The 27,650-nt window shown below is 38.0% G+C and overlaps 1 protein-coding gene across 1 annotated transcript in view; it reads left to right on the plus strand.

The window, feature by feature from the left end:
- Positions 1-10,684, plus strand: part of LPP (LIM domain containing preferred translocation partner in lipoma) — a 573,768-nt gene extending 563,084 nt beyond the window's left edge. The window contains exons 9-12 of the mRNA XM_008580078.1: positions 1,814-1,992; positions 7,990-8,042; positions 8,606-8,643; positions 10,231-10,684. Coding sequence (XP_008578300.1) covers positions 1,814-1,992; positions 7,990-8,042; positions 8,606-8,643; positions 10,231-10,359 — 399 coding nt within the window. The 3' untranslated portion in view covers positions 10,360-10,684. The remainder of the gene's footprint in view (positions 1-1,813; positions 1,993-7,989; positions 8,043-8,605; positions 8,644-10,230) is intronic.
- The last annotated feature ends 16,966 nt before the right edge of the window (positions 10,685-27,650 follow it).

Raw genomic sequence — 27,650 nt, forward strand, 5'->3', positions numbered from 1 at the left:
TTCAGAAGAGATGATGATGATGGATTTACCAATTCATCTTGGGGCAGATTCCAGGGTCAGGGGAATCCGGCCAGCACTGTGCTGCCAGGGTGGGATGAAGACCATATTCCTCCATGCATTCTTTTTGCACATGTCCATTTCTGGCTTCCTTTTGTTTCAGGCAGTATACTGTTTACACTGTGGGACAGAGAAATAAACTTTTAAGATGTAGTCTCTGCCATTAAAGAAACTACAGTCTAGTATAGGAAACAGACATATGCACAAATAATTTTACTAAAGTGTATACTGTAAGTGCTGTAAGCAATGTAAACAAAGTCTTCAGCAAGGGGAAAGAGAGAAGCAATTCATTCCAACTGGGGCCATCAAGGAAGGCTTCACTAGGGAGCTGCCTTCTGACCTGACTCTGAAAATTGCAATATGTTGAGGCATTAACTGAGGCAGAAAAGTAGGGAAGTTTTTCATAGGTTTGAATAAGATGAGCAATCTGGGATGTTCTGTGAAGCTGAGCCTAGAAAGGGAGATTGAATAGCATGTAAGGAATTAGCTCTTTTTACATTATGAAGCCATTAAGTTTTTGTTATCAAGAAGGTACTTGGTCACATCTGTGTTTTGGAAAGGAAATCAGTGGTCATTTGGGGGAAAAAGGGGGTATATTATAGAAGGAGCGATGCAAACAAGGAAGCCAATTCAGAAGCCATTGCTGTAGGTCAGACTTCAGGACACTATTTACTTACATACAGGCAATTCTTACCTCACAGCCATTTAGAGATTCTCTAAAGCTACTCTTTAATGTCCACATCCCATCCAGTTCTGCATCTTTCTAATCAGATGCACATCCCAGGTTTATTCCAGATTGTAAACTCAGTGAAGCTGTCCGGATATCTCAGTTGGACTATAGCCTATTACATGTGAAACATGGTTGTTTGGTAAAAGCATTGGATTCTCAGGAAGGATGGAAGGTTAATAACTAAGTCAATATTTATGAGTCCTGACTCATTAAATGGCATTTCTTTTAAGGGTAGCATGTATTTCTAAAGCTCAGCGTATTTTTAAAGCCAGGTAAATTGACTTTCTTAATTCAGTTTTCAAAACCAGACCACCTATAGGTTTAACATTTCCATCAAGAGTTCACAAGCCCTAACGTTGTTTGAATGAATGGAAGCCTCATTGAGTATACTGAGCTCTTTAGGGGTCTGCAAGTAGCAGGCTCTGTCTCTGTCATCAGAGAGATCACTGTCTAAAAAGTTAGGGGCCTAGATGACCCCACTAGGTCTTCAATAATGAATCAAGTTTTAGAAGTAATATTAGAGCCTTCTCCAAGTAGAGAACCTGGGTGGTGTAGTTTAGGGGTTAACAAACTACACCCATGAGCCAAATCCGGCCTACCTCCTGTTTTTGTAAATAAAGTTTTACTGGAGCACAACCATGCTCATATGTTTACATGCCATCCATGGCTGCCTTTGAGCTACAAAGGCAAAACTGAGTTGTTATCACAAAGCCAGAAATATTTGCTATAGGGGGCCTTACAGAAAAGTTTGCCATCACCCTTGCTATGTGGAAAGGAACAAAGGTGGAGGCAGAAAACATGCATTTTAAGTCCCAGATTTGCTACCTATGACCTGAGTGATGTTAGAAGAGCCACTTAAACATCCGTCTAACCGTGTTTCCTTCTCTCTATAATAAAGATATACCCTCTGCCTTCCTCAGAGTACTGTGATAAGCACTTGAGCCAATGTGTTTCATAAAAATGCTTGTGCTGTACAGAGCTCCTCAATTCCCAGCCTAACGTTGGAGTTTTTCTTTCCTTCCTCAGAATACTCTGGAGCAGTGCACTGTGTGTTCCAAGCCCATCATGGAGAGGATTCTCCGAGCCACTGGGAAAGCCTATCATCCGCACTGCTTCACCTGTGTGATGTGCCACCGCAGCCTGGACGGGGTCCCCTTCACCGTGGATGCTGGCGGGCTCATTCACTGCATTGAGGACTTCCACAAGTAGGCAGCCTCCTCTCCCTCCTCCAGCCTGCCAGTCCTCTTGGACTCTTTTCTTACTGCCTAGCATCTGGGATGCACATTCTTCTCTCTCAGAGCTATAGAATCTCAGGATTTAATGGAACCTTAAAAAGAGCTTATTTATCCTCTCATACAATGCAAAAATTAATATCAGGTAACCCATGTGGCCATCCATCCCGGCCTCTGCTTCATGGTTTCCCTAGGACTTGCCTTTTACATCTCTGGGTGGCTCTAGGTATGAAAAAGTTGACTTAGCCACAGAGTACGTGTATGAGAAAGAGGCAGGATCCTGGCCTGAGTATGAACAAGATGTGTGACATTTGGCAAATTGCTCAACTTCTCTGAGCTTAATTTGGTCATTAGACCAAACCCTGTCCTAAAGTTCTCTCAGCTGTAACAACCCTGGGTTCTCTCTAGAGCTGACCTCTACACTGCTGCCACTCTACAGATAGTAGCTTGTGGTGGACAGACACAGAGGACAATTCATGCCTGTCACTAATGCAAGCCTCTCACATAGTCAGAAGCAGCTTCATGCCATTGTTGATGCATTCATTCCCTTCCCTGACCTCTTCCCCATGCAGACCCTCTCTTCCTTGGGATATTTGCTAATGAAATTAGTCAACACAGTATTGTGCAGTCCTGAGAATTAGAGAAGAGTACCTCAAGATCAAGGGCACTTACTTGTGGACCTGGAAAAACATGTCTGTCCCCACTTCCTCATTTCTCTCAGTAGGTCCCTCTTTCCTTCATTATTGCTGAGGTTTTTGTGAAAATTATAGTTTGGCATTTTGCATATTTTTATTTGGCCACTGTGTTAGTTAGTTAACTGGTTGATCACATTTGTTGTATATTTTTAAGGAGTGTATGAAAGCCATCAGTGAGATTTATAAACAGTATACACGAAGGTGTTCTGGCATGTGTTTGCTGGGCAGTGGCTTTGAGGGCAGTTTGTAAGGCCATCAAAGAGATGAAGTGTGTGTTACTCACCACTTTGGGTATTCCTTCTATGGCCTCCAAATGTGCAGTCTTGTGGATGAATTTTTACCACTTTGTTGATTGTCAACAACCAGGAAGTACTTTACACAAGCAGTTTGGGGACCTGGGAGTCATATTTTTAAAATGAATTTCCTGACCACTTTCCAAGTAGCAAAGAAAGTGAAAACCTCACCAGAAGATGTGAGGCTGAATGAATTAAAAAAAAAAAAACCCAGAGGCAGAAATTCTCAACCTGAATTAGACAAGGAAGGGCTCACTTTTAAAGGGCAGTCACAGCATAAATTGTACTTCTCGTTATTGGTATTTTTAGCTTGTAATTACACATGGAAAAAAAAAAAAAAACAACCCTGAATGTATTTAATGGAAGTGAAAAGATACCAACGGGGAGTATGTTTCTGTCACTGTTTTTCTCCTGTCTTAGACTTACCCTAATCTAAGAAAGACTGATAGATATAATCAGAGCCCACATGTTTCTGTTGCTAGAAAAGACTGATATATTACACCCCTCAATTAAAACAGGAAATCAATTTTGACAAATGTAAGTTTATATCTATGCCACTTATCTTTCATTTCTAGTAGTGGGGAGCATAATTAGAGACTTGCAATTGGTGACATAAATGTATGTCTGAAAGCTCCAAGAAGGCAGACTTGAGTAACTAAAAGGGAAAAAGAAAATCTCAAACCCCCAGCTACCCCCCAACTAGTTCAATGCATGTTAAAACATAATTTTTTTTCTAGATAATGTTGTCTTTGTGATTGACAGTCATGTAGAGGGAGAAGATTTTTGATCTTTTCGCATTTCCCAAAGGAAAATAAGAGAATATTTTACCGAACTTTTATTTCTGAACCTTGAAAGTACCAGATCAGAGTCCAGCACAGGGTGGACATTGCAAGGCCAAGGAGAGGGTAGATAAAGGGATACAGCCTCGTTCTTCAGTTTTGGGGGGTCTTGTTTTCCATCCTTCTGAATGGGGTTTCCTTTGTGGTCTTTTAGGAAATGTACTTCAATTCAATTCAATTCAATTTAATTCACATTTTACAAAGAGCCCTCTGTGTGCCAGTTACTGTGCAAAGTGCTGAAGGAGAGACACAAGGAGAGAAACTGCACAGATATATAGAGAGAAGTCTCTGTCAGCAAGGAACTTGCCAGGAGGAAGGCAGAGAACACAGGCAGACACACCTGCGATGGAAGGCAGAAAGGGCCCAGCGCGTGAGGTCGGCACAGGAGAGGGCTTGTGCTGTCAGCAGGGAGAGGTCACTCGGCTCTGGGACCAGGGTATAGACTTTGTGGAAGTTTTATGTGGGAAACAAGGAGATGCCTGGCCGAAGGAACAATTCAGGCAGAAAACCAGAGCACAAAGTTAGGACAGGGTTGTCTACATACAGGGAAGGTTTGCTTTACTGTAACTAGAGCAGCCTGGGAGGGGAAGTGACCATGAGATACTGGAGACACATGAGAAGGGATTTAGCTCACCTGTTTAGACTGCCTTTTAAGCCAGTGCTTCCCGAACTTTAATGTGTTTACAATTCACAGAGGGATCTTGCTAAACTTCATATTCTAATTCAGTAGATCTGGGGTGGGGCCTAAGATTCTGCATTTCTGACATGCTCCTGGACTGCCCTTTGAGTAACAAGCTTCTGAAATAGTATTTTTGAGGTCGTGTTAGTGGACCATTCCCTACATAACCACCTTTGGTCAAAGTTGGTTCACGTCCTCCAGCCTATTGGGCACGAACTCTTTCACAGACGCCATTTGAGATGACTGCTGCAAACTTAGTTCCCTGGCAGACTGGCTGTCCCCTGCTTCCCCCACACACTCTTGGCTATCTCCCACCCACCATCCCCCCCACACACACACTTTTCCACACCCCCCCCACTCTTTCCCATTTCACTAAATGGCCATCTTTAAAGGCCAAACTCAATTACCATTTCTTCTAGGACTTCTCTGATCTAAACCCCTTCCTATCCCCATGTTTGAATTTACATCTCCTTCTCTGTGTTTTATAGAGTTTTGAAAATCTGCTATAGGTAGCACTGACTAATAATGAAATGTATGTGTGTGTGTAATTTTACAGTAACTATCTTAAAACATTTTTGCAAGAAGATGGGATATATTTCTGCATTTATTCTATTAATTTATATATATATTTCTATTAATTTATATAAATTTATGTATATAAACTTAATAAATCTCTCTATATAAATTAATAAAATAAATGCAAAAATATATAAAACTCCCTCTCGGGCCTGTGCTGGGATCCTTGTTGTTCTTATATTCTCAGCGCCACTGCAGTGACTAAGTCCAAAAAAGCAGGCATAATTATTTATCTGACCCCTCCAGTATGTTGAGGCTTTAAGTCCACTATTTGTGCTTTCTTTTTTTTTTTTTTCCTTTTTGTCCTTTTTCGTGTCCGGCAACGGATCGCAACCCTCAGTGTCGCGCCCGCACCGGACCGGGACTGGCAACGGGATCACAACCCTCGGTGTTGCTCCCACACCATGCTCAGCCAGTGAGCGGGAACCGGTCTGCATGTGGGATCCGAACCCTCGGGCGGGAGCGCAACCACGCTCAGCCAGTGAGCGGGAACCGGTCTGCATGTGGGATCCGAACCCTCGGCGGGAGCGCCACCGCACTCTCAAGCGGCGCACTGTAGCAGTGCGCCACTGGGCCGGCCCTATTTGTGCTTTCTTATCAAGGGTATTAGTCCCATCCATTTATTTGTTTAATCAACATCTATTTGTTGATTGCCAGAAATGTGCCTGGATACAAGATAACTAATATCATCCGTCCCTGAGCCTCAGTTCCCTTGGCTGTAAAGTAGAAATGATAAAAGTACTTTCTTGTAATGTTGCTGTCATTAGAAAATAACGTCCAGTGTGTAAATTGTTTAATAGGGCTTGGCACATAATAAGCACTCAATAAATGGTAGTTTTAATCATCAAAAATGTTTTTATCAAATGTATTTTTCTTATTATTATTGTCCACTCAGTGAGTTAAGCTTTGAAATAGACCACCTGAGATTTTGAATGCTCCTTGAATTTCCAGCCAAGGAATACTGTGGGGACTGTGGGAACACCCCCTGTCCCTTCACTTTGCCTTTTCCCGTCATGGAAATGAAACCAACTGGTAGGAAAGAATCGTTACTCAGTAAGAATGCGGTTTATGTCTTTCCAAAGAAGGAAGGGTTTTGAGGTTGGACATAAAAGCCCAGGTAACATCTTTTTTATAGAGAAATATGTCAGATTCTTCTCTTCATTAGATACAGCTCGAATTTCTTCTTTCTGCACCAGTCATGGTGGTTGTTTCTGGAGACTCAGAGATAGAGCAAAGTTCTGTCCTTTGGGAGCCCACAGTTTAGTGGTCCCCAGAGATATGCAAATAATCACTACCTAAATAGGTAAATTTCATGCAGAATTTTATTCTAGAGGAATAAGTAATTCTACATTGGGAAATTGGGGAAGGCTTACGGATAATGGTAAGCAAAGCATACTTTTGCTTTCACAGAATTTACAGTCCCAATGGGTTTGGGGAAAGGAAATTTTGCAGTTGATCCTAGAAACCTGCTTATTTCACTATTGATGACCCGGATTCAAAAACAATCAGGTAGTCCAAAGCAGTTTTTTGCCACTGAATATGAACCTCTTGCATAAAATACCGATTATAACAACGCTGATTACTGCCGCAGTTGTGCCATGATCCTTTTAATTTTTCTTTCATAGCAATCAATTGATCTGCTGCTTAATTCATATTTATTTAGATTGCAACCATACAGCTTCTTTTTGGGTGCTGCTGGGAAAATTAATATGTACATATCAAGTATAATGTATGTAAAAATTCTTTGACAAGCATAAAGTGCTCTGCAAAGTATTAGATTACTATCATTATTTCTTTTTAAGTCTCACTACAAATAGATAAATTTTAATGTCATTAATCTTAAAACCATTATCATGAAAAAACTGAGTTGCACAGTCTGTTATTCTTTTCTTTAATCTCTTCAGTTCTTATGCAGGTCCATTTGAAATCATATCTTATTTCGCACCTTCACAAATACCACCCCTAATTTCCAGAAGATGCAGGTGGATACGTGGCCTATATTTGCAACTTATTAATCTTTTATGAGAAGAAAAAAATGTTAGGGACCATTGGTCATATTAAGAAATACTAGGAAATTAGGAAATATTAAAATTCTTCTCCAACAGCCTCAAAAACATATGCATATGTGTATGTATATGTGTGTATATATGTGCTCATACACATACACTTTAAAAGCGCTAAAAAAATTTTTAAAGAATAGAGAACTTGACAGCTCTTTAACTTGTTCCTGTCAAACAAAAGTTTAACACAATTGAAATATAGGAGATGCAGACTGGGCCATTATAGGCTTGGTGTAATGTGTATTTAAACTCACTAACCTCTGCCCTTTTGAAAAACTATGTATTTGAGGCTTCTTGTGTCAGCTCCTAGAATTCAAGACATATTTCCAAGAAAGAGGCTAGAAAAAGTAGGAATGAGGCAAGGATAGCAACCTCAGAATATTTGTTTAGGGCCCGAGGAATGCATACAAAAGTCTAGAAGCAAAAGTCAGAAGTAAGTAGGAGCTGGACAGGACCTTTATTCTCTCTCTAGTTAGCCTAACCTAAGCCCAGGCTTCATATTTGGAATCTAGCAAAGGTGAATTGCATACCATATTCTGTGTGGTGAAGAGCTCCTGGATGCTCTTCATACAAAAGCAGTTCACACTCTCACTCCCGCACCTCACCAAATATTACAGTATTTACCATCTAGAAGGACCTCAAGAGCTGCAGAGTCTAACTCCCTCATTTTAGAGATGAGGAAGCAGACCCGGAGAAGAAAAGTGACTTGTTCAAAGTCTCACAGGAAATGCAGGCCAGATGTCCTTACTCTTGGTTTACACCTTTTCTTTCACCTCTTTGTCAGTGTCAGTGCTCAGTATCTAACCAGAACTATCTCTCTCTTTTCAGGAAATTTGCCCCCCGATGTTCTGTGTGCAAGGAGCCTATCATGCCGGCCCCAGGCCCCGACTCCCTCCTTTGAAGCAGTTTTCTTGTTTTCTACCTGTTGTTCTGAGTGCAGCACTTTTCAGCCTCTTCTATCTGCGAGGGATGATGTGGACTTCCTATTACCACATCCTCTCATGAGATTGGTTTGTCTAGTCCACCTGGGAGACCTCCCACGACACAGGCTGACAGGTCCGTGAGGGCTGCCCTGGCTCTGTGGACTGCGTTTATTCCATCCATTGCCTAGCTGCAACTGACCATCTGTTTTATGCAGTGTGCTTTATTTTGCCCTAGACTCAAGTTACATGACTCTCTTGGCCTTAACATCAAAAAGAGAATAAAAAATGACCAGCTTTTATACAACATTTTATAACTGGGGAAGTAAAGAGAAAGACAATGTCCATCATCTTTAAATGACCTGAATCAAGACTGTATGATAGCTAATAGACACTTTAGAAACCTTTTACAGAAGGAGAAACTGAGGCTCAAAAAACAAAAAGCTTCTCAATATTCCTCATGTACTTGATATACATATAAATAGGCTTTGACTTTTAAATGGTCTTGGCTTTTGTGCTAAAAGTTGCACCACATGTGCCTTTCCTCCTCCTGGATGAAATGGTAGGTGTATGAATTAGGTTTGCTCTAAAATGCTAGAATTTTTTTAGAAACTAAACTAAAAACTGTGATTTAGAAGAGAGCAGATCGTTGCAATGAAAGGATTTGGTTTAGTTCCATTTGCTCAGTTTCCTGAATGCCTCTAGAAGCTGCAATATAGCTGCTTGGTTTTTTTTGGGGGTTTTTTTTTTTTTTTTTTTGGTAAAGCTAAACTTCCTGTGGAGCATGACGGTTGTTGCTGTTGTGTTCCAGGTGACATCCTGTTTGAACTTAAATTTAATTATCTCTCAAATGCAGACATGAGCTCCATTGACCTCCTTGCCACCATGTAGACAGCAGAAGCGAGGTTTGCAGCAGTTGTGTCCTTTTAGAATTTCTACTGAAGTTAGCAAGGGCAAATAATGCTATATAAAGTACTATATATTTACTTTATTAGATATTTATTTTCCAGGGAAACTTACATTTTTATCCAAAGACAAGGGCCAGCATTTAACTATTACTTAAAACCTTCCAAAATGGACCCACAGAGGTCCTGTCAGCAGTAGTATTATCTTTAATCTATAATCTTTAATCACACAGTTAGAGAGCTCTTTGCATTTTTTCAAAGTACATTCACATCTATTATCGTCTTTGATCCTCCCAACAGCTTCATAAGGCAGAAAATGCAGGAGTTATTTTCAGAGTGGACTTGCATGCAATGCATGGGCAGTGGCAGAATGAAGGGTTGTGCCAGGGGCCTGTCTCCCAGTCTAGCACTCATTCCTCTATACCTTCCCATCTTCTTTAGGAAGTGCAGTGAACCACTGCTCACTAGCAAATCATTGCAAACAGACTGGCATTTTATTTTCTTATGACAATTGGGGTAAATACCCAGAAGCCAGTGATGGCCATTCTGCTTAGCAGGAATCACTACCTTTTTTTTGCCCGAAAATGGCCAAAAAATTCTGTTCCTGCACCGGTTTAGAGACCCTTAAACTCATAATAAGGGTAAAGATGAGTTAGTAGTTAGGGATCCATTTTTATTTTACTTTCTCTTGTTGTTTTTGTTGTCTGGGCCGGGGGGAGCAAACTATCACAGGGAAGCTTAGACCTGTGGGCTGTTCTCCTCCTGTATCTCTATCTCAATACTCCATTTGCATTTATCTCCTCAATCTCTTATTCAGTTTAACTCAAGATATGCGCTGTTATACAAGTACACCAGGGGAAAGGATGGAGGGGGCCCTCATTACTCCATTTGCATTTATCTCCTCAATCTCTTATTCAGTTTAACTCAAGATATGCGCTGTTATACAAGTACACCAGGGGAAAGGATGGAGGGGGCTGGTGGTAAGTGAAGTAGGAAAGGTGGTAATGGTCTCAATACTCCATTTGCATTTATCTCCTCAATCTCTTATTCAGTTTAACTCAAGATATGCGCTGTTATACGAGTACACCAGGGGAAAGGATGGAGGGGGCTGGTGGTAAGTGAAGTAGGAAAGGTGGTAATGGGCACATTATGGAGGCCTTGAATGGAAGGCTGAGGAATTTGGTCTTCACGTATGTACTTTACATGTTCACTCACATCATTTCCATCTGTCTTTATTTTTCTAGGACTGTGGTGGTCTCCTGTCTGAAGGAGATAACCAAGGCTGCTACCCCTTGGATGGACACATCCTCTGCAAGACCTGCAACTCTGCCCGCATCAGGGTGTTGACCGCCAAGGCGAGCACTGATCTTTAGATTCAGTCGCCCATTAGTTGGTTAGCAGATGGCGCTGAGAAGAGCAAAACGCAGGAAAAGAATAAGAAAAGCAATAGAAAAATAGAGGAAAGGCAAGCGAGCTATGGGATGGTCTCTGTTCTTCATATGCTATTAACTTTTCTTTAGAAACACATAGATTATGAGATTTTTTTTTTCTAAGTTCTTACCAAATACACATTTCACATCTAATCATGTAGGCCTTTGATGGGCCTTTGTTCCCAAGGACTTCCACATTTTTGCACGGATTATGCTCCATCCCATTCACTTCTGCATTCCTGTAACTTTTAATCCCTATGTTTGTCTCACTTTTCATCTGGTTGACTGGCTTTTTTTAGTGTGGTATTTGCTGTCGCACAGTTTTTCCTGGGTGAGTCGGCCAACTCACAGGTGCTTTTAGGCTTCAAGTCTCCATCCTAGCACTTCCACGTTGCCTGTGATTATAAAGGTTAGCCATGCTTTTGCTGTGTATTGAAAAGTATATTTTTCTGTTGCTTTACACCACTCACGTCCGTTGGGGGGAAAAAATGCACTCTTTCTATGTTAGACTACAAAGAATTTAAGTTGTAAATTACATAAGTTAAATCAAGCCCAAATTTGATTTGAAACCATCCAAATTCAACATCTGTAGTGACCAGTAATCAGGTCTCATTTGAAAACAATTATTGGCCCATAGCTAATGAGTGGTGAAAGAGAACCACACTTCAATCTTTTTCTAAAGAAATTACAGGTGGGATATGTTGGGATAAGCATTTTGAGGATATGTTTGAAAATTATTATCCCAAAATATTATTATCCCACAATATTACCTTGAGATTTTCCTTTTCCACACTACCTGGAAATAATAATACAAAGTTGGTTTTGTCTAGGATATAACATTTCTAATACTGTCTCAATTTTCATTTTAAAAATATTGTTATATTTTTTCTAATATCCAAACACAGCTACCAAAATGACATTTTCTCTAGGGGAAGATACTATAAAGAATGATTCAAATTCTTTAATTTTTTTTTTCCTCAGGCCCAAGTCTTATTTGCCCGACAATTGCACATTAGGGCACACAAAATAAAACTGGGCAGTTTTGTTTACTTTACTTTTAAAAGAGAGGAAAACTTAAAAAGATTGTAAAACCACGGTTTCATTATTCTCATAATGCTTCTGCAACTCAAATTACATATTGCAGGAGACATTTTCATATCATCGAAGTGACATTTACACCACACTTTCAAAGACAATCACTGAAAAAAATCTTGTCTTTCTGAGCTAAAAATATGCAGAGTCTCTGCCTAGAATCTTTATTCAAACTCTTATTAGCCAGTGAAACACTTCCTTGCCAACTGCAGAGCCATACTTATTAAGTTCTAACATGTTTCACTTAAGGAGAGACACCTAGCTTAGTAATGGCAAGTTGCCATTTTGCAAACTAGGAATTTTGGACTGAGATTTCTTAAGGCTTTCTTCAAATTTTCCACAAGTATATACTTTTAAATTATGGAATATTTTAAATATACAGAAAGGTATAAATAATAATATAATGAATCCCTGTATACCTAACACAGTTTAAGAAATGAAATATAACAAATATAACTATTTCATGTCCCTGTGTACCCTTCCCTTGTTCCACAATATCTTTTTCATTATTAAGAAGTGATAGTCAGTTTTCTAGTCTGACTTTTTTTAATTTTTAATTTTAACATCCAGAACATAAATTAAAAATTATTTGTACATGTTTTGAATTGCAACCCATGCCTCAGGAATTCCAATTAAATTTAGTATACTTGAAGAGGAATAATCAAAAAAGTGATTCATTTTTTAAAAAATAGGAATTCTTAAGACTATGGTCACTATAACTCATCTATATAAATTTGTGGCTCATTTGTTTTTGTCACTAAACACTTTTGTGTTAGAACCACCAAAGTTATAGCTTTTAAGAGCTTCCTTTAACTACTGTCCTTTTCTTACCTTGCTTCTCTTATCCTTGATCTTATATTTTTCATAATGTGAAATATGAGATTATTAGGAGCAACATGTGAGTTTTAGGATATACAATAGTGACTGTGTCTCTGAATTCCTGTCTTTCGAATTAAAGGCCATATGCATTGATGACCTCAAAGAGCACTGACAATTAGATAGTTGGCGTGATGATAAAATCTGCTTGAATTGATTCAGTAACTTGTTTTCTATGAAATACTTGGGGAAAATTGTCTTTAGGCCAAAAGCAAAGAGTCCAATTTGTTGAGGGATAGATTTTTTCTCTTGAGGTGCAGTGATATTATTATAAATTTTGCCAAAAGAGGAAGAATGTATGAATTATTTATACTATAAAAATGCAGTAACATTCTACATGTTTGTTACATTTAAGGCCTTATGTAACTGAACGTTTACATGCCAAAAGAAAAAGTTATAAGAAAATGCTGTTACTGACCCATCACTGTGGCATTGCCAACAGAATACTGCTTGCTTACAATTTTTATAGTGCATTCTTATCACATAACCTCAGAATATCTTTACCAAAGATTTTTAAAGTAAATTCTTTTTAATATAGACTTATACTTTTATAATAATGAATGTGCACACAAACATATGCAGAAATAATTAGATTTAGATTTTTTTTTCCTTTCACAAGGTATAACTAGGAAAGGATCCTACCATATTTTACTCCTGAATTTCTTAAATATATGACTTATATTGCTTTCTTGTCTTTGCTATTAATTATTTCCTTTAAACAATGATTCCAAGTCACTCTCTACTGTTTTAATTACATGAAATTTTGCCTATAACAGAGATATAAAGATCATATTACCTGAGTGATTATAATCATATTGTCTTTTTTTTTTTTTTTGTCTTTTTGTCTTTTTTCCGTGTCCGGCAACGGATCGCAACCCTCAGCGTCGCTCCCGACCGGGGACCGGCAACGGGATCGCAACCCTCAGCGTCGCTCCCGTCCCTCGCTCAGCCAGTGAGCGGGAACCGGTCTGTATGTGGGATCCGAACCCTCGGGCGGGAGCGCCGCCGTGCTTCCCAAGCGGCGCACTATCCAGTGCGCCACCGGGCCGGCTCCATATTGTCTTTTGATGTATTGTTTTGATTGTAACCATTTAAATACGTAAGCAGAGTCTATAACAGAAAGTTTGTAAAAATATACTGGTTTTTAAAAATTGTCAAGAACACAAATATTTGCTAATTTTATGTAGCTGGAGAGACATGGAAAAAGGAAAAAACCCACTCTGTTATGAGCTCTGCAGACCATTTCAAAATAAAATGCATTAATTGCTTGGATCCCCATCTCAATGTGGCGTCTCGTTTGCAAACCAAATTGCCTTTAAAACTGAAAGGTGAGTCATGTGTCCAAGTGTAAGGCATCAGGTTGTGAGATGCTGACACCTCTGTAGCTCAAAGATGTGGGTTCTTTTCTTGTCATTCACACATTGTTGTTTCTGTAGGAGCAACTTCTCTGATCAAAATTGCTTCATTGGGTATATGTTGATTAATGAGGTGGGCACTAAAATTGTTTTCTATGAAAGATTCTGCAAAGATTTGGCGGGGGCAGGATGGCGGGGAGCAGTTGGCTGGTAAGGGTGTTGTAATGACACTGAGCTATCCAAATGAGCTAACTGGCCAGCCAATGCAAAGATAAGTATGGTGATGTTTAAAGGATATAAAATTCTAACTATGTTTAAACACGTATTCTATATTCAGGTCCAGAGGAAGAAAGAGAGCGCTTTTTCAATGGGGCTACAGTAGAAAGTTAATGGAATGTATAAGCAGGACTCTGAAAATACAACTTCCAACTGCTTTCCTAGTTAGTAAAAATCCTATTAATGTGAACCAGCCAGGAATAACAGTGTTATTTCTATTTGATACGGTTTGGGCTTCTCTTGTCAAATCTGTGTCGCTGCCCCCTGATCCCTCCATTATCAAGTTTTGAAGGGTGTTGGAAAAATTATGGCAGCTGCTAGGAAGATCAGGGAAACACTGATGTAACCTCACAGCCTCTCATCATTCCTCTTGGCTTGGAAAGGCTTTTTGTTCATATACATTTCTAGAATATTGCTATTCTACCTTAGTATTTCACATTTGTAGTTTAAACAAGCGATTGTCCATCTGTTGCCTAGAGCTACAGTACATGTGTGTTATGAATGAAATATGACAGCATGTTCCATACCCCTGCTTTAGCCATCTGTAGGAAACCAGCAGACTGCAAAAGATATACCTCTGCAAAATGTGCATCAAGTCCATTTCCTGGGATCGCTCTTTTGGTGCACTTTCGTGGGAGACAATCAGAGAGCCACATACGTTTGTGCTTTATTTTTAAAGAATGTATTTACACTACTATGAATAGTCCACTGAAGAGTCAATAACAAAAATAACAATCCCCAAATCTCAAAGATATATTCACCCAAAAGTCAAAAACACAAAATCCAGAGGAGTCTGAACTTTTCATCCTAATGTATTGTGACAGTATTTCTCTTCTCCTTGTCTTCTGGAAGTACCCCATGGGTCCCTAAATTAGGAAAACATTCTTATGCCAGAAGGTGATATATGAGGGTACTTCAAAAAGTTCATGGAAAAATTGAATTAAAAGGTAATACAAATTACTCCATGAACTTTTTGAACATCCTCATGTTGGATGTTGTTAGTGTTTATTATTTGATCTTATTCTGGTGTTAGTCAGATAATGAAGACAGACTTTAATGAAGACTCAAGACTCAACTTGAGTCTTTAACACCCATTTAGCTCCTCATGTTGGATGTTGTTAGTGTTTATTATTTGATCTTATTCTGGTGTTAGTCAGGTAATGAAGACAGACTTTAATGAAGACTCAAGACTCAACTTGAGTCTTTAACACCCATTTAGCATATCCATTTTTTTAATTGACTTAGTTTTGTTTGTTTAATTTAGCAGTAGACAGAGCAAGTTGGAAATCCCGGTTGTGAGCAAGTCATTAATATGGTACAACCATGAACATTTCAGATCAAGTTATTCATATCTACTTGACAGATAACTAGAACGAAACTTTTCCTATGTAGATATTGCTTGGTTAGCATAGCTCTATTATAAACCTTTAACCAATGATTTGACTAAAGCTATTGTTACTCAATGAGAATTCTTCCTCCCTCTCCCTTCCTTCCTTCCTCTCTTTCTTACCTTCTTTCCTACTTTCCTCGCTCCCTTCAGTCCTTATGTCCAATCTACCTATTAATGCTACTGTGCCTAGACTTTTCATAAATTAAATTAATGCACTATGATCCTATGGAATTATCATATTAAGGGGAGAAAGCGAACAGAAAATATATGTGTTGTCCATAAAATCTTTCTTTAAAAGAGCATTTTTTTTTAGGTTGTATTTATTCATAAGATGAGATGAGATAATCGAGTCTTTCAGTTTTATTTTAATGGATTTTCATCAGAGACTCAGGTCATAGATTCTTAGCAGATTCATTTATGACTGGTCTAGTTTTCTCAGCTTTATGCAGTGATCTCTCTAAGACTAGATTGATTCTTTTTTTAAATCCAAAGAATTTTGACCACAAAACAATTATATTTTTAGTGGTGGCATATTATTGTATTCCATTGAAACTTGATAATTTTTCTTACATTAAGGAAAAACTATTATCTTTCCAGAATTTAAACACATATCAGCACTTAGTCCAGAATAATAATATTAAATCCTAATATTTGAATCACAGTATTTTTCAGGGTGTGGGTTAGCTCCAGAGTTTTTCTTGAAACACAGATTACAGAAAAAAAAAAAAAAAAAAACCACTAATTCCTTTCTGTATTTTACTTTTTCTGGCCTTTGTGCAAAAAGTTGTAGACTCTATTTCAGCTACCCAGCATGTATGTGACTTACTTTGTGGAGAGCTGTGTGAAAGATGCATTTTTATTCAATTGATCGTGTCCTTGAAGTTACAAAAAAAAATTAATTGCTCTTTAATTCTGATTGTTACTTTATTTTCAGCAGTCTCTACACTAACAAATATCTCTATTTCTAGTGTTCATTCAAAACAAAAGTTGAGAGGAGGAAACACTGTAACTAATTTCTTTGAAATACTTTAAGATTCTTTCATTAAGCCTTCCTAGCTGTATAGTTTTGTTAATTTTTCCAAGATACCCATTCACTTAGGGTCAAGAGAAAACTTGACTCATCTAATTCTGATAGACATTTACCTCATGTATCCAAATAGACACCTTATTAACCAACCACAAGTGCATTCAGCCAAGTTGGCACTGAATGTAGCTTCTAAATTTAGTTCTCAACCCTAGGAGTACAGTGCTTTACCAAGAATGAGACAATTATCACGATGTCATCTGTGTCCTACACCAGAGCAGAGAGTTTTAATTGACCCCAAACTATTCCTAGATAAACTGTTCCTAGATAAATATAAAATCATGGGCCTTTTAAAGATCTGAATATGCTCTGTTATTTTCTTAACAAACTACCATCCAAAATCTTCTTAGACCTGGCCAGTACTGCTCTCGGCAGTCCTTTCTATCTCCAGAGCTGCACAAAGCAAGTCTAATGTCTAAATCTTTGCCTCCTTAGGTCTGATATCACCACTCTTTTAACTTTTCCTCATTTATTGACATGGTATCAAGTCCCATTACTCTTCTGCTTCTCCTTTGAACTGTTGAACCCAAACATATTTTCAAATTTTATTTCAGTCTACTCCATGAAAAAGCAATCTCCTAGGTAAAAAATACTTTCTTCAGGGTTGAAAATGTGAAAAGGCAATTGAAATCACCCAAAGAAAACTGATGGAATCACCCAAAGGAAATTTCCCACAAAAACTCAGACCCAGAAGAGTGAAAGCTGGATAAGGATAGGTCTCCCTTGTGTACGAAACAGTCCTCATACTTTACATTCTGTACTGTTTTTGATGTTGCCAAAATCAAAATCATTCTGAAAACAGGAAACAAGCTAATGCATGTGCCATCCATGAGATTCCCACTTCTTGGTCAATTCAGAAAGTCTCTTTAGCCCTTTCCCTTTATCTGTGTCTTCTCAAGAATAAGACATTTCCTGTCTGTGTTCTCATATAGAATATGGGAAAGAGTTCTGGACACTTTACAGGTTCTCCATAAATATTTACTGGTTGATTGACTTTGAGATTGACTTCCATTCATTCAGTGCTCAAAAGTTTGCGCCTTAGAGTTGTTACACTTTAGACCAAGTGAGCAGCTTCCCTCCATGATCAGTCAAGTACTGTCCTTAGAAGTATATATTTTCTCTTTAGTTTTGCCCTCCTAGCATCCTTATCCCTTGCTTATCTCCTCAACTTAATATTCAGCAACCAATTATTGTAAAGAATGAGCCCCTAAGAAACTTTGATTCAGGCCAACTGCGATAATATCAAATAGGTTCAATCTGTACTTATTCCATAGGAAAGAATAGGGCATTGAGCAGAGTAATTCTTCCCAGTGGCATCAGTAAGGCTTCATGGAGGACATAAAATTTGGTAAGAAATCTTGCTTTGGTTCATTGACTTGATTTGGAAGTTGACACAAATGGAAAATACAGGCTATATTCAGAAAAGACACTCTGCCTTGGCCAGAATATCACAGATTCTGAAATTTCCTCAACAGGAGAAAAGACTTCTAGATACTTAGGGTCAATGGGAAAGAAAAATCATAGAGAAAGGTTAATTAAATTGTTACTTGCTTTTTCATCTCTTTATAATTATAAGAGAGGATGAGCTGCCAAAATATAACCCAATGCATACACTATGCACAGGAAGCAGCCCTCCGTGAACTTTATTTTAACATGGAAAATGTGCATTCTTATTGGTCCATAGCTACATCTTCCACTCTTGCAGTAAATGCACCTGTTTTTGAATCCCCTCCCAGGAGAACAAGCAAAGCCTTCTGTTTTTCTATTGCTTCTAGGTCCACAATTAGATAAAAAGGATTCTCTGGTCATCTGTTCTACTTGGTATTAAAATCCCCTTACATATTTGTTGCTAAGTGTTAATCCAGACTCTATCTAAAGATTACCTGTGTCAAGGAACTCATTACCCTGTGAAGTCCATCACACTTTGTTCCAAGCTCCTCCTGACTTTCAAGCAGAACCAAACTTTGGGGTTATGTTCTCCTTGATGCCACGCAAAACTAACCTGTAATAACTAATAAAACATTGCTTCCTCCCTGCATTTTCCTTCCATATGTATTTGTTTTGTCTAGGGCAATGCATTACTTTTTAAAAAAATTTTTAGTTTTAGCTGACAATTGTAAATATGTTTAAACATCTCTAAAAATAGTCTGAGGGATTTTCTGAGGGTCAGATATTAGAGTTTATGAGGTTTTTGTTGCCGTTTGTACTTTCTTATTCAGAAGACAAACTGTTCTGACAGTTGTTATATAGCTTCATGCCTTCCCCCAGCAACCAGCCCATGAACAACACACTCCATGTATCTGACCTGCTGATAATGACCTTAAAATTTTGGGAAATGTCAGTGTGTAATCTGCAGCTCTAATAAGGAAAGCATCAAAAGCGTAAGATAGTGGTACTGTTGAAAACTTATTACTCCTGGCCAGTTCTTCTGTGCAAGAAGACATCATTCTTGGGGGAAGGAAAAATTTATGCTTATAGTTTTATGTAGAAGTGAGTAAATACTTTCATTATTATCCTGGATTACTATTTAGTTTAAATAGTCCTTGTCCTTTGTCTTTGGAAGGACAAGGATTTTGGCTTCCTCCACCCCAGCTTTGAATTAGACAGCCCTGTAGGCAGAACCTGCCAGCAGTCTCCTGGGCAGGACCCGGGGGTGGCTTTTTGAGCTCTAAAATAATAATTCCTAAGAGAGCTTACAAACTGCTTTTACACATAAAACAGCCCTGGGAGGAAGGTTATTAATAGCCCTATTCTAGAAGAGGAAGCTGAGGCTCAGAATCATTAAGGGACTTGCCAAAAGCGATATAGCTGGTAAGTGGCATATTTGGGGATGTACCCCGGTCTTGCAAGTCCAGTGCTCTCTCCAAATGGCCACTTTCAGGGCCAAAAATACCTTGGAGGACAATGTACTCTTCTCACAGACTACCCGGCCCCTTGATAGAAGTCATCCAGGGAAATTAACATAGACCATTTGGCCATTGGGAGGCAAATCCACATATGTACTATTGTGTTTGAGGTCATTTGGAGCTTGCGTGCATCTTCCGTGTCATCTTGTGGGAAACCACTAGGTATTCTGTCTGATCGTCACAATGGTGAAATTGGTGGGGAAAGGCCACCAATAAGACAAGCAACTGGCACTGAAGCACATTGCAGCCAATTTCCCCAGAGAGATTTGGTTTACATTACTTTATCTGAAAAGGCCTCTGGAACTGTCAAGTTCAGGATATCAACCAAGACAGTATCACTTAGAATTCAGTGGCATGTAGAGGTGACTCGATCCTTAAGACAAGCCTGTCTCCTATGAGCCACAGTGTATGCTCCACAGAAGCACAAACTGCTATAGGTAAACAATGTATATTAGTCTTTCAGTTCACATTAATTGAGAGCCCTCGAAGTGTCTGTTGCTGCAACAGGCATTTCTGATTGAACCTACCCATGACCTTGAAATGTCTGTGAAAAAATGCTATGGGACTGTTGGCATTTCTGAGATCTGGCCTTTGCCATTTGAGATACTGGGTTTCCCAGGCTGTTTTAGTTTTTTGATGTGCGTATCCTCATAACAAGGGGGTTTAGTACTGTGTTGCTTCCAGAAAACCTATTTGGAAGACCCCATGTATATGTAGAAGTTGTTCTACATTCCTTCTCTTGAGCTTAGCCCCTCAGGAGGCTTTGCCTTTTTGCTTTTTATTTCCTCTCATTTCTCTCCTCTAGTTGTTTGTAAAAATCTGTGAGCTGATTGAAAAAAATATTCTTTCTCCATATTGAATCTCATGCATCAAATCTAGGCAACTTTAAAGTGATCTCATCTAGTAAATCTTCTAGGGACTTTTCCTCCCTAGAGTCTATCACCCATCTAGCCAGAGTCATCCTTCATCTGCTTATTCCCTGGGATAATTGAAAGCCAGGTTAAATAATGAATGGCCTCTCAGCCCTTCCCAGGCTTACCCCTGTACCCGAGGGGTACAGGAGACACCAGCAGGACCAGTAGAGTGGTGGCCTTGTGTTGAAATGGCACATTCAGAGACTGGAAATGCACCTCATTTTCCTGTGAGATTTGCAAAATGTTATGGCTGATGGAATGGCAAACGATTCTTGTAGGATAGATGGGATACCCCCACCCCAGGAATAGATCCATGGTAAAAGCATTCTGAGCATGTCTCAGAATCAGCTAAATGAGTACAGCTGAGTAGAGACTCAACTTGGATGGAACCTGTGATGTCTTATCAGAGGGAATAAAAGGACAATGAGGTGGGGAATATAAAAAAGCAGCACTTTAAAAAATATCTTTATTTTCAAACACCTTTATAAATCAGCCACAAACTCTGATTTACCTTTACATAATGTAAAGAGAAAACTAATGGAAATTTTTATTTCTGCACTCTATACAATATAGTCCTTCATATTTAGAGAATATACAATTATGTTGTCTTTAAAACACACATGCACATCTTCTAAGAAAGCTGATCCTTCAAAAAAGAAATCTTATTTTAAAACACTTGGGCTTTTCAGGCTAGGAAATTATTAATTCCTAGACCTGACCCATTTTTGTGGCTGCCAAAAAGGAAAAGAAAAAGCTATTTAAATTTTGTATGGATCCATTTATCTCTTAAAATATGCCAAAGCAATTTGAGGTGGGGGTGGAACTAAGGTATTCGTCTCTCTTACTTGATTCCCTCTTTATGTTTCTATCTGTTGGGAAAAGGGTAAAGAACTATTCTCGGGCCATTATTGATACATTACATTGCCTCTTTGCACAGTACCTGCTTTGCTTCACACTGAGGCATGGAAGTAATAGTTGCTTTCTTGACTCCATTCCCTCCATCATAAGGGAGTAAATATTAAGTCTGCATGTCTTTTCTCACCAAATTATTTAACTCTATTTCTGAACTAGTTTAGAAAATCCAAAATAGGGAGTGCTAGCTTTTATTAGGTATATTTCTACTTCCGCACCCCCTTGGGAGACTTAAGTTTAAAGAAGAAAAAAATCCAGTTCCTTCTCATCTCTCTTTCACTTTGGGTGGCAGTGATGCTTACTTAGTAATTATAAGCCGAAAATAGAATAACTTAGCCAGGTTATGATGTACCTGCCCAACCGTGTTTCATTCTTTCAAACACAGACTTTGAGATTAAAGGGGATTTTTTATCATTTAAATGCCAGCAGTAGAAATGGCTTCATATTTTAACTTTCAATTAATAAAAGGGGAGTTGGAATTTGGGCAGCATTTGCATTTTACTAACCCTGAATAGTTTCTGCTTAGTTTTTAGAAGAAGAATGTCAAGTGCATCAACATATCAGGGTTATATTGCCAGCAAAAGCTGAAGTGCCTTCGATCTCCCTTACTAGGTAACAAATTGAAACTAGCACAGACTGTGCCATCCACCTTGCTCAACTGAAAAGTCTGAACTGAAGTGAATCCTTGATGAAAGAGATTTAGGACCCTAGCAACTACATCTTTTCATCAATATTTTACAGTGAAGTAGTAGCAAAATCATTTTAAAATGACTTTATTCCTTTTACTACCCATTTAAAAATCTGAATTATGCCTTCATTCTTTTTCAGGAAACGTATCAATGAGCAAATAGAATTAAAGATGACACTTGATTGTCTGATTCTTTAGCATGAATAAAATCATCATGTGATATAGTGTGCCTTAAGCAAAAGTTTAAACTTAGATGCAAACCTTACATCTGATGTAGCTTTGGACTTTTATATGTTATGTATGCAATGATTTACTTGTTTTTTTGTTTTGTTTTGTCCTTTAACCTACACCTTTATCATTACTTTAAGAGATTTATGGCTCCCCTCTCTCTCTACTGCTAAGTATGGGAATATGTGCAATTATGAGACATACAAAAAAAAATGAAAGGGAAGGAACTTTCTAAGTAGCAAATCTGTGCCATCAAGTAGATATGATACAAAGTGTAGAGCCCGAGGATAGTAATTTTCCCTGAGCCATACACACAAGCCTTTATTTCATGGCTTTGTTACAGGCTTTTCTCCTGTGCTGTCACCTTTGAGAAAAACGATTGCACCTTCTCCAAGTCTGCCTTTTTAACAGCTACAGTTGAGTTGGCAAGACTCCCCCAGCTCTGAATATAGCCATTTGCCAACTCCGGCCTCTTTGCAAGACTGACTCAAATCTGTGATCTTCTGTTCAGCATACACATCAGCAAAGTGAGAAGACGAGCACTAAATATAGGCTCTATTAACTTTACTTTTACATTTACTGCCTTCATAAAGTGCCTATTCTGAGAAACATAAACGTTATTCCTACATATGTATGTACACACGTACCCAGAATCGTATTGTACAGCCTTCAAAAACATACCGTCAGAAGGAATAGGTGCTGAAATAAGAAAACCTTGCCAAATGGAAGAAAGCCGCTCATTTCCAATATCCCCTCTCAAGTGGCTACCGTGAAACAGGCTGCAAACACATTCCCTGAGCATTCCTTGCTGATACAGCCACTTTATATTTATATCCTGCTGGATGGTGGCATATTGCTGAGGTTTCCTGCACTCTGCTTCAAGGGAATATATGCTTTATGGAATTAGAACATTTAGTCAGGAAAAAAGACTGTTCAAGAGAATTAGTAGAGCCATGGTCTGTATTAGGATGTGTGTCATATGTGCATTTTATAAACTAAGCATTGGTGAGTTTGGAATGTTAAAATGCCAGCATGTTTCTTCTTTTATCTCTCAGGCTAATATCAGACAAACTAAAGAAAAATCTTAGCTGTGGGGATTGGAGGCTCAGGGGGCCAAATGTCCTTGCCAGATCCTTAGAGCATTTTTGCTTCAACTCCTAAAAATAGTAGTACATGTTATTTGATGGCTTTCACTTTCATAGTTCTGTCACCAGCAGAAGAACTGTAGATATTGTTGATGTAGCACCAGCAGAGCCTAGAGTGATAAGAGTCTTTCAGTGATGGCAATGGACAGGGTCCATGCAAATAGGACAAGGCAGACAGTGCATGATTGTAGGAGAAGAGTTGAAGGGAGGACATGATTCCAAAAAAGAACCTTCTCAATGTGTCGTCTGACTCAACCAGCTGGCAGATTACACTTGCCAAGTCGCTCCCTTTCCTTCTAAGTCAGTTGGCTCCATATTCACTTGAATATGCCTCTGAGGAAAGTGAGCTACCACCACTTGGCCTTTCTCCAAGGAAGCTCTTGCTGTCCTCTTGGTCACAAAGTTGTCTCCTTCCCCACCTAGTTCCACCAAATGGAAGTAAAGGGGGACAAGCTATGGAAGATAGGTTCCATGCCATGGCAGTCAGCCACCCTTCTGTTTTCCATATACATAATCCAGGAGTGAGAGTGGAGCAGATCACCGTTTCATAATTTCAAAGGTGTGACCACCCTGTTTTAGTCATTGTCATTGTATGGGACCAACTGACTCTTTGGAGAAAGAATGGTACTCTTCACTAAAAATGTCTACTCTTTCTGTTCTTTTTCTTTTCTTACCTTATCCAATTTCAACACTAGTAGCCCCCTTTTTTTTAAAGAGAATCAGATAATAGTGCTAAAAAAAAAAAGAGTTCAGAACTCTGTGTAATATCATAAGGGCATTGAGGTACAGAGATTTTTCTCCCTGAAAACCAAAGGACTGGGAAAGACACAACATGGCTTTGCTCTAGGTTTCAATCTGATGATCATGACTATGAAAGAGAGTTTTATGTAAAGGTTAAATAGTGTTTACAAGTGGATAGATCAAGGAGAAGGGGGAGACAAGGAGGAGCCAGATTTTCTCTATGCCAAATGTGTCTACTAAGAGCAAGCACTTCCCACTAGCTAAGCACAATCATAGCCCCACTGTGATCAGCTGCTAGTCTGAGTGACATTCCCTGACTTAGGGGCAGCCATACAGAAACATATTGGGAATATACCTTTTTTCATATGTGTGATACTGACAGAGCCATGGTATTCCTAACATACAGGTTTTTCTTTGTTATTTTATTCTTAGCAAATTGCATTTGTCCACTACATCATGAACCATCACTGACATATCCAAAATAGCACACTTGGTTCCTTATGAAAATAAGAGAATAAAACCTGTTATAAGCAAGTGATTTGGGTATTTTCTTTTGTATTTATGCATTATCCAACTATATTAAAACATGTTTCAATTTACCTTCTATCAGTTTTTTCTATCAATTGTTTTTCCAATGCTCTATAAGAATAAATATGAAAATTATTTCTTTTCTGTTAAAAAACTGCAACTACTTTATTATATTTAGAAATTTAATAAACTTCCTATTACATATACTTGCCTATGTGTGGAGTTTTTCTTGTTGGGTAAGCTCTGTTTTCTTTTCATCTAACCCCCTTTACTGTGATTCACTTTTTACATCATTCGCTTTCCCTGTGGTCTCCTGAGAAGGGGAATGTCTCTCAGAGCCAATATGGTGCCACAGGAGTACAAAGAACTTAAGACGTGTTCTGAAATTACTTGACCACTCTGTGTCTTAACCTTGTAAATAAGGAATTTTTCTTTATTAAAGCTGAATCTAAATAAATGGTCCCTTGGGTTGGGGGTGGGAAGTTCTCCACTCTCATCACAAACAACCGGCTGACTTTTTCACACTTTTATTCTGTCTGTACTGTGCATGCTTTTGAAAAACAATCTACTTTGTACTAGGCACCTTGAAAGATACAGATATAAATCAGATGTAGTTCCTTTCGATGAGTCTATAGTCTAGTTGAGCTGATACCTATGGATACAAACAACAAAGGGGAAAGGACAAAATGGAAGTCTTAACAATCAAAGTACGTATAGATTCAGAAAAGGACTGAAATGAAATAAACCACTTATGATAAAAAACAACAAGACTTTCTTAACCCTATAAAGACTATCTGTGCAAGAATCATCCCTAATGGTAAAACATTAGAAATAATTATTTTAAATAATAAGAGAAGGATGCCCACTATCACCACTTCTATTCAACTTTGTACTGAAGATTCTAGTCAATGCAGCTATAATAGAAACATTAATAAAATATATTAAAAGTAAAAATAAGAAACCAAACTGCTATTAATCATAGATGATATAACTATATAGAAAACTCTATAGAAACTCAAAATAACATGCAAAGAATTAACATTTAAAAGAGGTTAACAAGTTTGCTAGATATAATGTTGATTAATGTAACCACCAAAAATCCATTAATGGTAAAAAAAATTGTATATATAAAGTTCTTCAGAATATCTTTTTTTAAATGGACAAGACCTTATTGAGGAAAATCATAAAGCAACTGAAAGACATTTAAATCTAAATAAATGCAAAGAGATGCTATGATCAAAGAGAAAAATATCACAAAAATATAAACTTTCCCTAAATTAATTCATAGATTTAGTGGAATTCTAATCTAAATCTCACCAGAATTGTTCATGGCCTTCACAAGCTAATTCTAAAGTTTACGTGAAAGAAGAGATGCTATGATCAAAGAGAAAAATATCACAAAAATATAAACTTTCCCTAAATTAATTCATAGATTTAGTGGAATTCCAATCTAAATCTCACCAGAATTGTTCATGGCCTTCACAAGCTAATTCTAAAGTTTACGTGAAAAAGCAAATGCAAAAATAGACATTTTTTCAAGAACAAGGAAGGGTAATTTTCTTTATCAGACAAGACTTTCTATAGAGCTGTAGTAATTAACACAGTGTTATTTGTACCAAAAAAAAAGGGAAATATAGAAACAGTTGGGAATCCTGAAAAAAATATATATATACTTATGGCAGCATACAGTTAAGACATGGATGATATTGCAAGTCACTTTGGATAGTATTGCAGATACTGGTTTTTCATGTGGGAAAAACAACATGCCTTACCTCATGCAGGCAAAACTTTAAGACCTCTAAAAATCTTTATGAACTTTAGGTTTTGAAGGATTTCTTGAACAAAATGCAAACCATGAAAGCAATAACTAAAAGAATGGCCAAATTTAGACTCCATTAAAATTAAGAAATTTAGTTAATCAAAATAGCTTCAAGCTGAGAAAAGCTATTTGCCAAATAAAACTGACAAAGGATTACTATCCAAGATATACAATAAATTCCTCACAGAAAGAAAATGCAATAGAAAAATGGGCACAAAACAGGTATTTTATGAAAGAGAAAGAAAACATGGCCAATTGACATATGAAAGAACAATTAGGTTAGTCTTTAGGGAAATGCAAATTAAAACCAATGTGAGTTACCATTTTAAACTAACCAGATCAGCAAAAATCTAAAAGTCTGATAATGCCAAGTATTGGAGATGATGTGGAGCAATGGATATTTATATAAATAATGGTGGGAATAAAAATTGCGAATATCACTTTGAAAAATAATTTAGCATTATCAATAAAGATGAAGATGTGCTAATCCTATAACCAGTAATTCTGCTCCTATCCATGTGCCCAGAGCCATATACAAAGATATAAAGAGCTACACTGTTTGTAATAGCAAAAAGCTGAAGAATTCACAAATGACCATCCAAGAAGAATTGATAAATGAGTAGTATATACCCACTGAAGAATAAACTATAACAGTGACTATTAATAAATAATAGTTGAATAAATAAGTGTGGTCAATTCTCAGAAACATGATGTTGAGTGGAAAAAACACAGAAAAATAAATACATTCATATTAATTATAGAAAATTGTAAAACAGGGAAAACTATGTTGTTTATGGACACACACACACATACATGCACACACACACACACACTGGAGATGTAGGGTAAAAGGAAGGAGATGTGATGGTGAAGGACGTGTGGGTAAAACAGGGAAAACTATGTTGTTTATGGACACACACACACATACATGCACACACACACACTGGAGATGTAGGGTAAAAGGAAGGAGATGTGATGGTGAAGGACGTGTGGGAGCTTCAGTGGTCTTATCAACATTCTATTTGTTTATGTTATGGGTTCATAGGGGAGCTTCAGTGGTCTTATCAACATTCTATTTGTTTATGTTATGGGTTCATAGGCATTCATTTTATTATTATACATTATGTGTTATATAAGTACCATTTATTTCATAATATACTAGTCTAAAAAGAAAAGGGGAGAAATGTTCTCTGGTTCCTCCATTTCCCAGTCCAATGCAGAGTCAAGTGCTCAATACATCTGTAATGACCAGTATATCTGGGACAAAGGCTGCCTGAAGA

The sequence above is a fragment of the Galeopterus variegatus genome, unplaced genomic scaffold (genome assembly GCF_000696425.1).
Source record: "Galeopterus variegatus unplaced genomic scaffold, G_variegatus-3.0.2 Scaffold83, whole genome shotgun sequence".
Taxonomy (NCBI): Eukaryota; Metazoa; Chordata; class Mammalia; order Dermoptera; family Cynocephalidae; genus Galeopterus; species Galeopterus variegatus.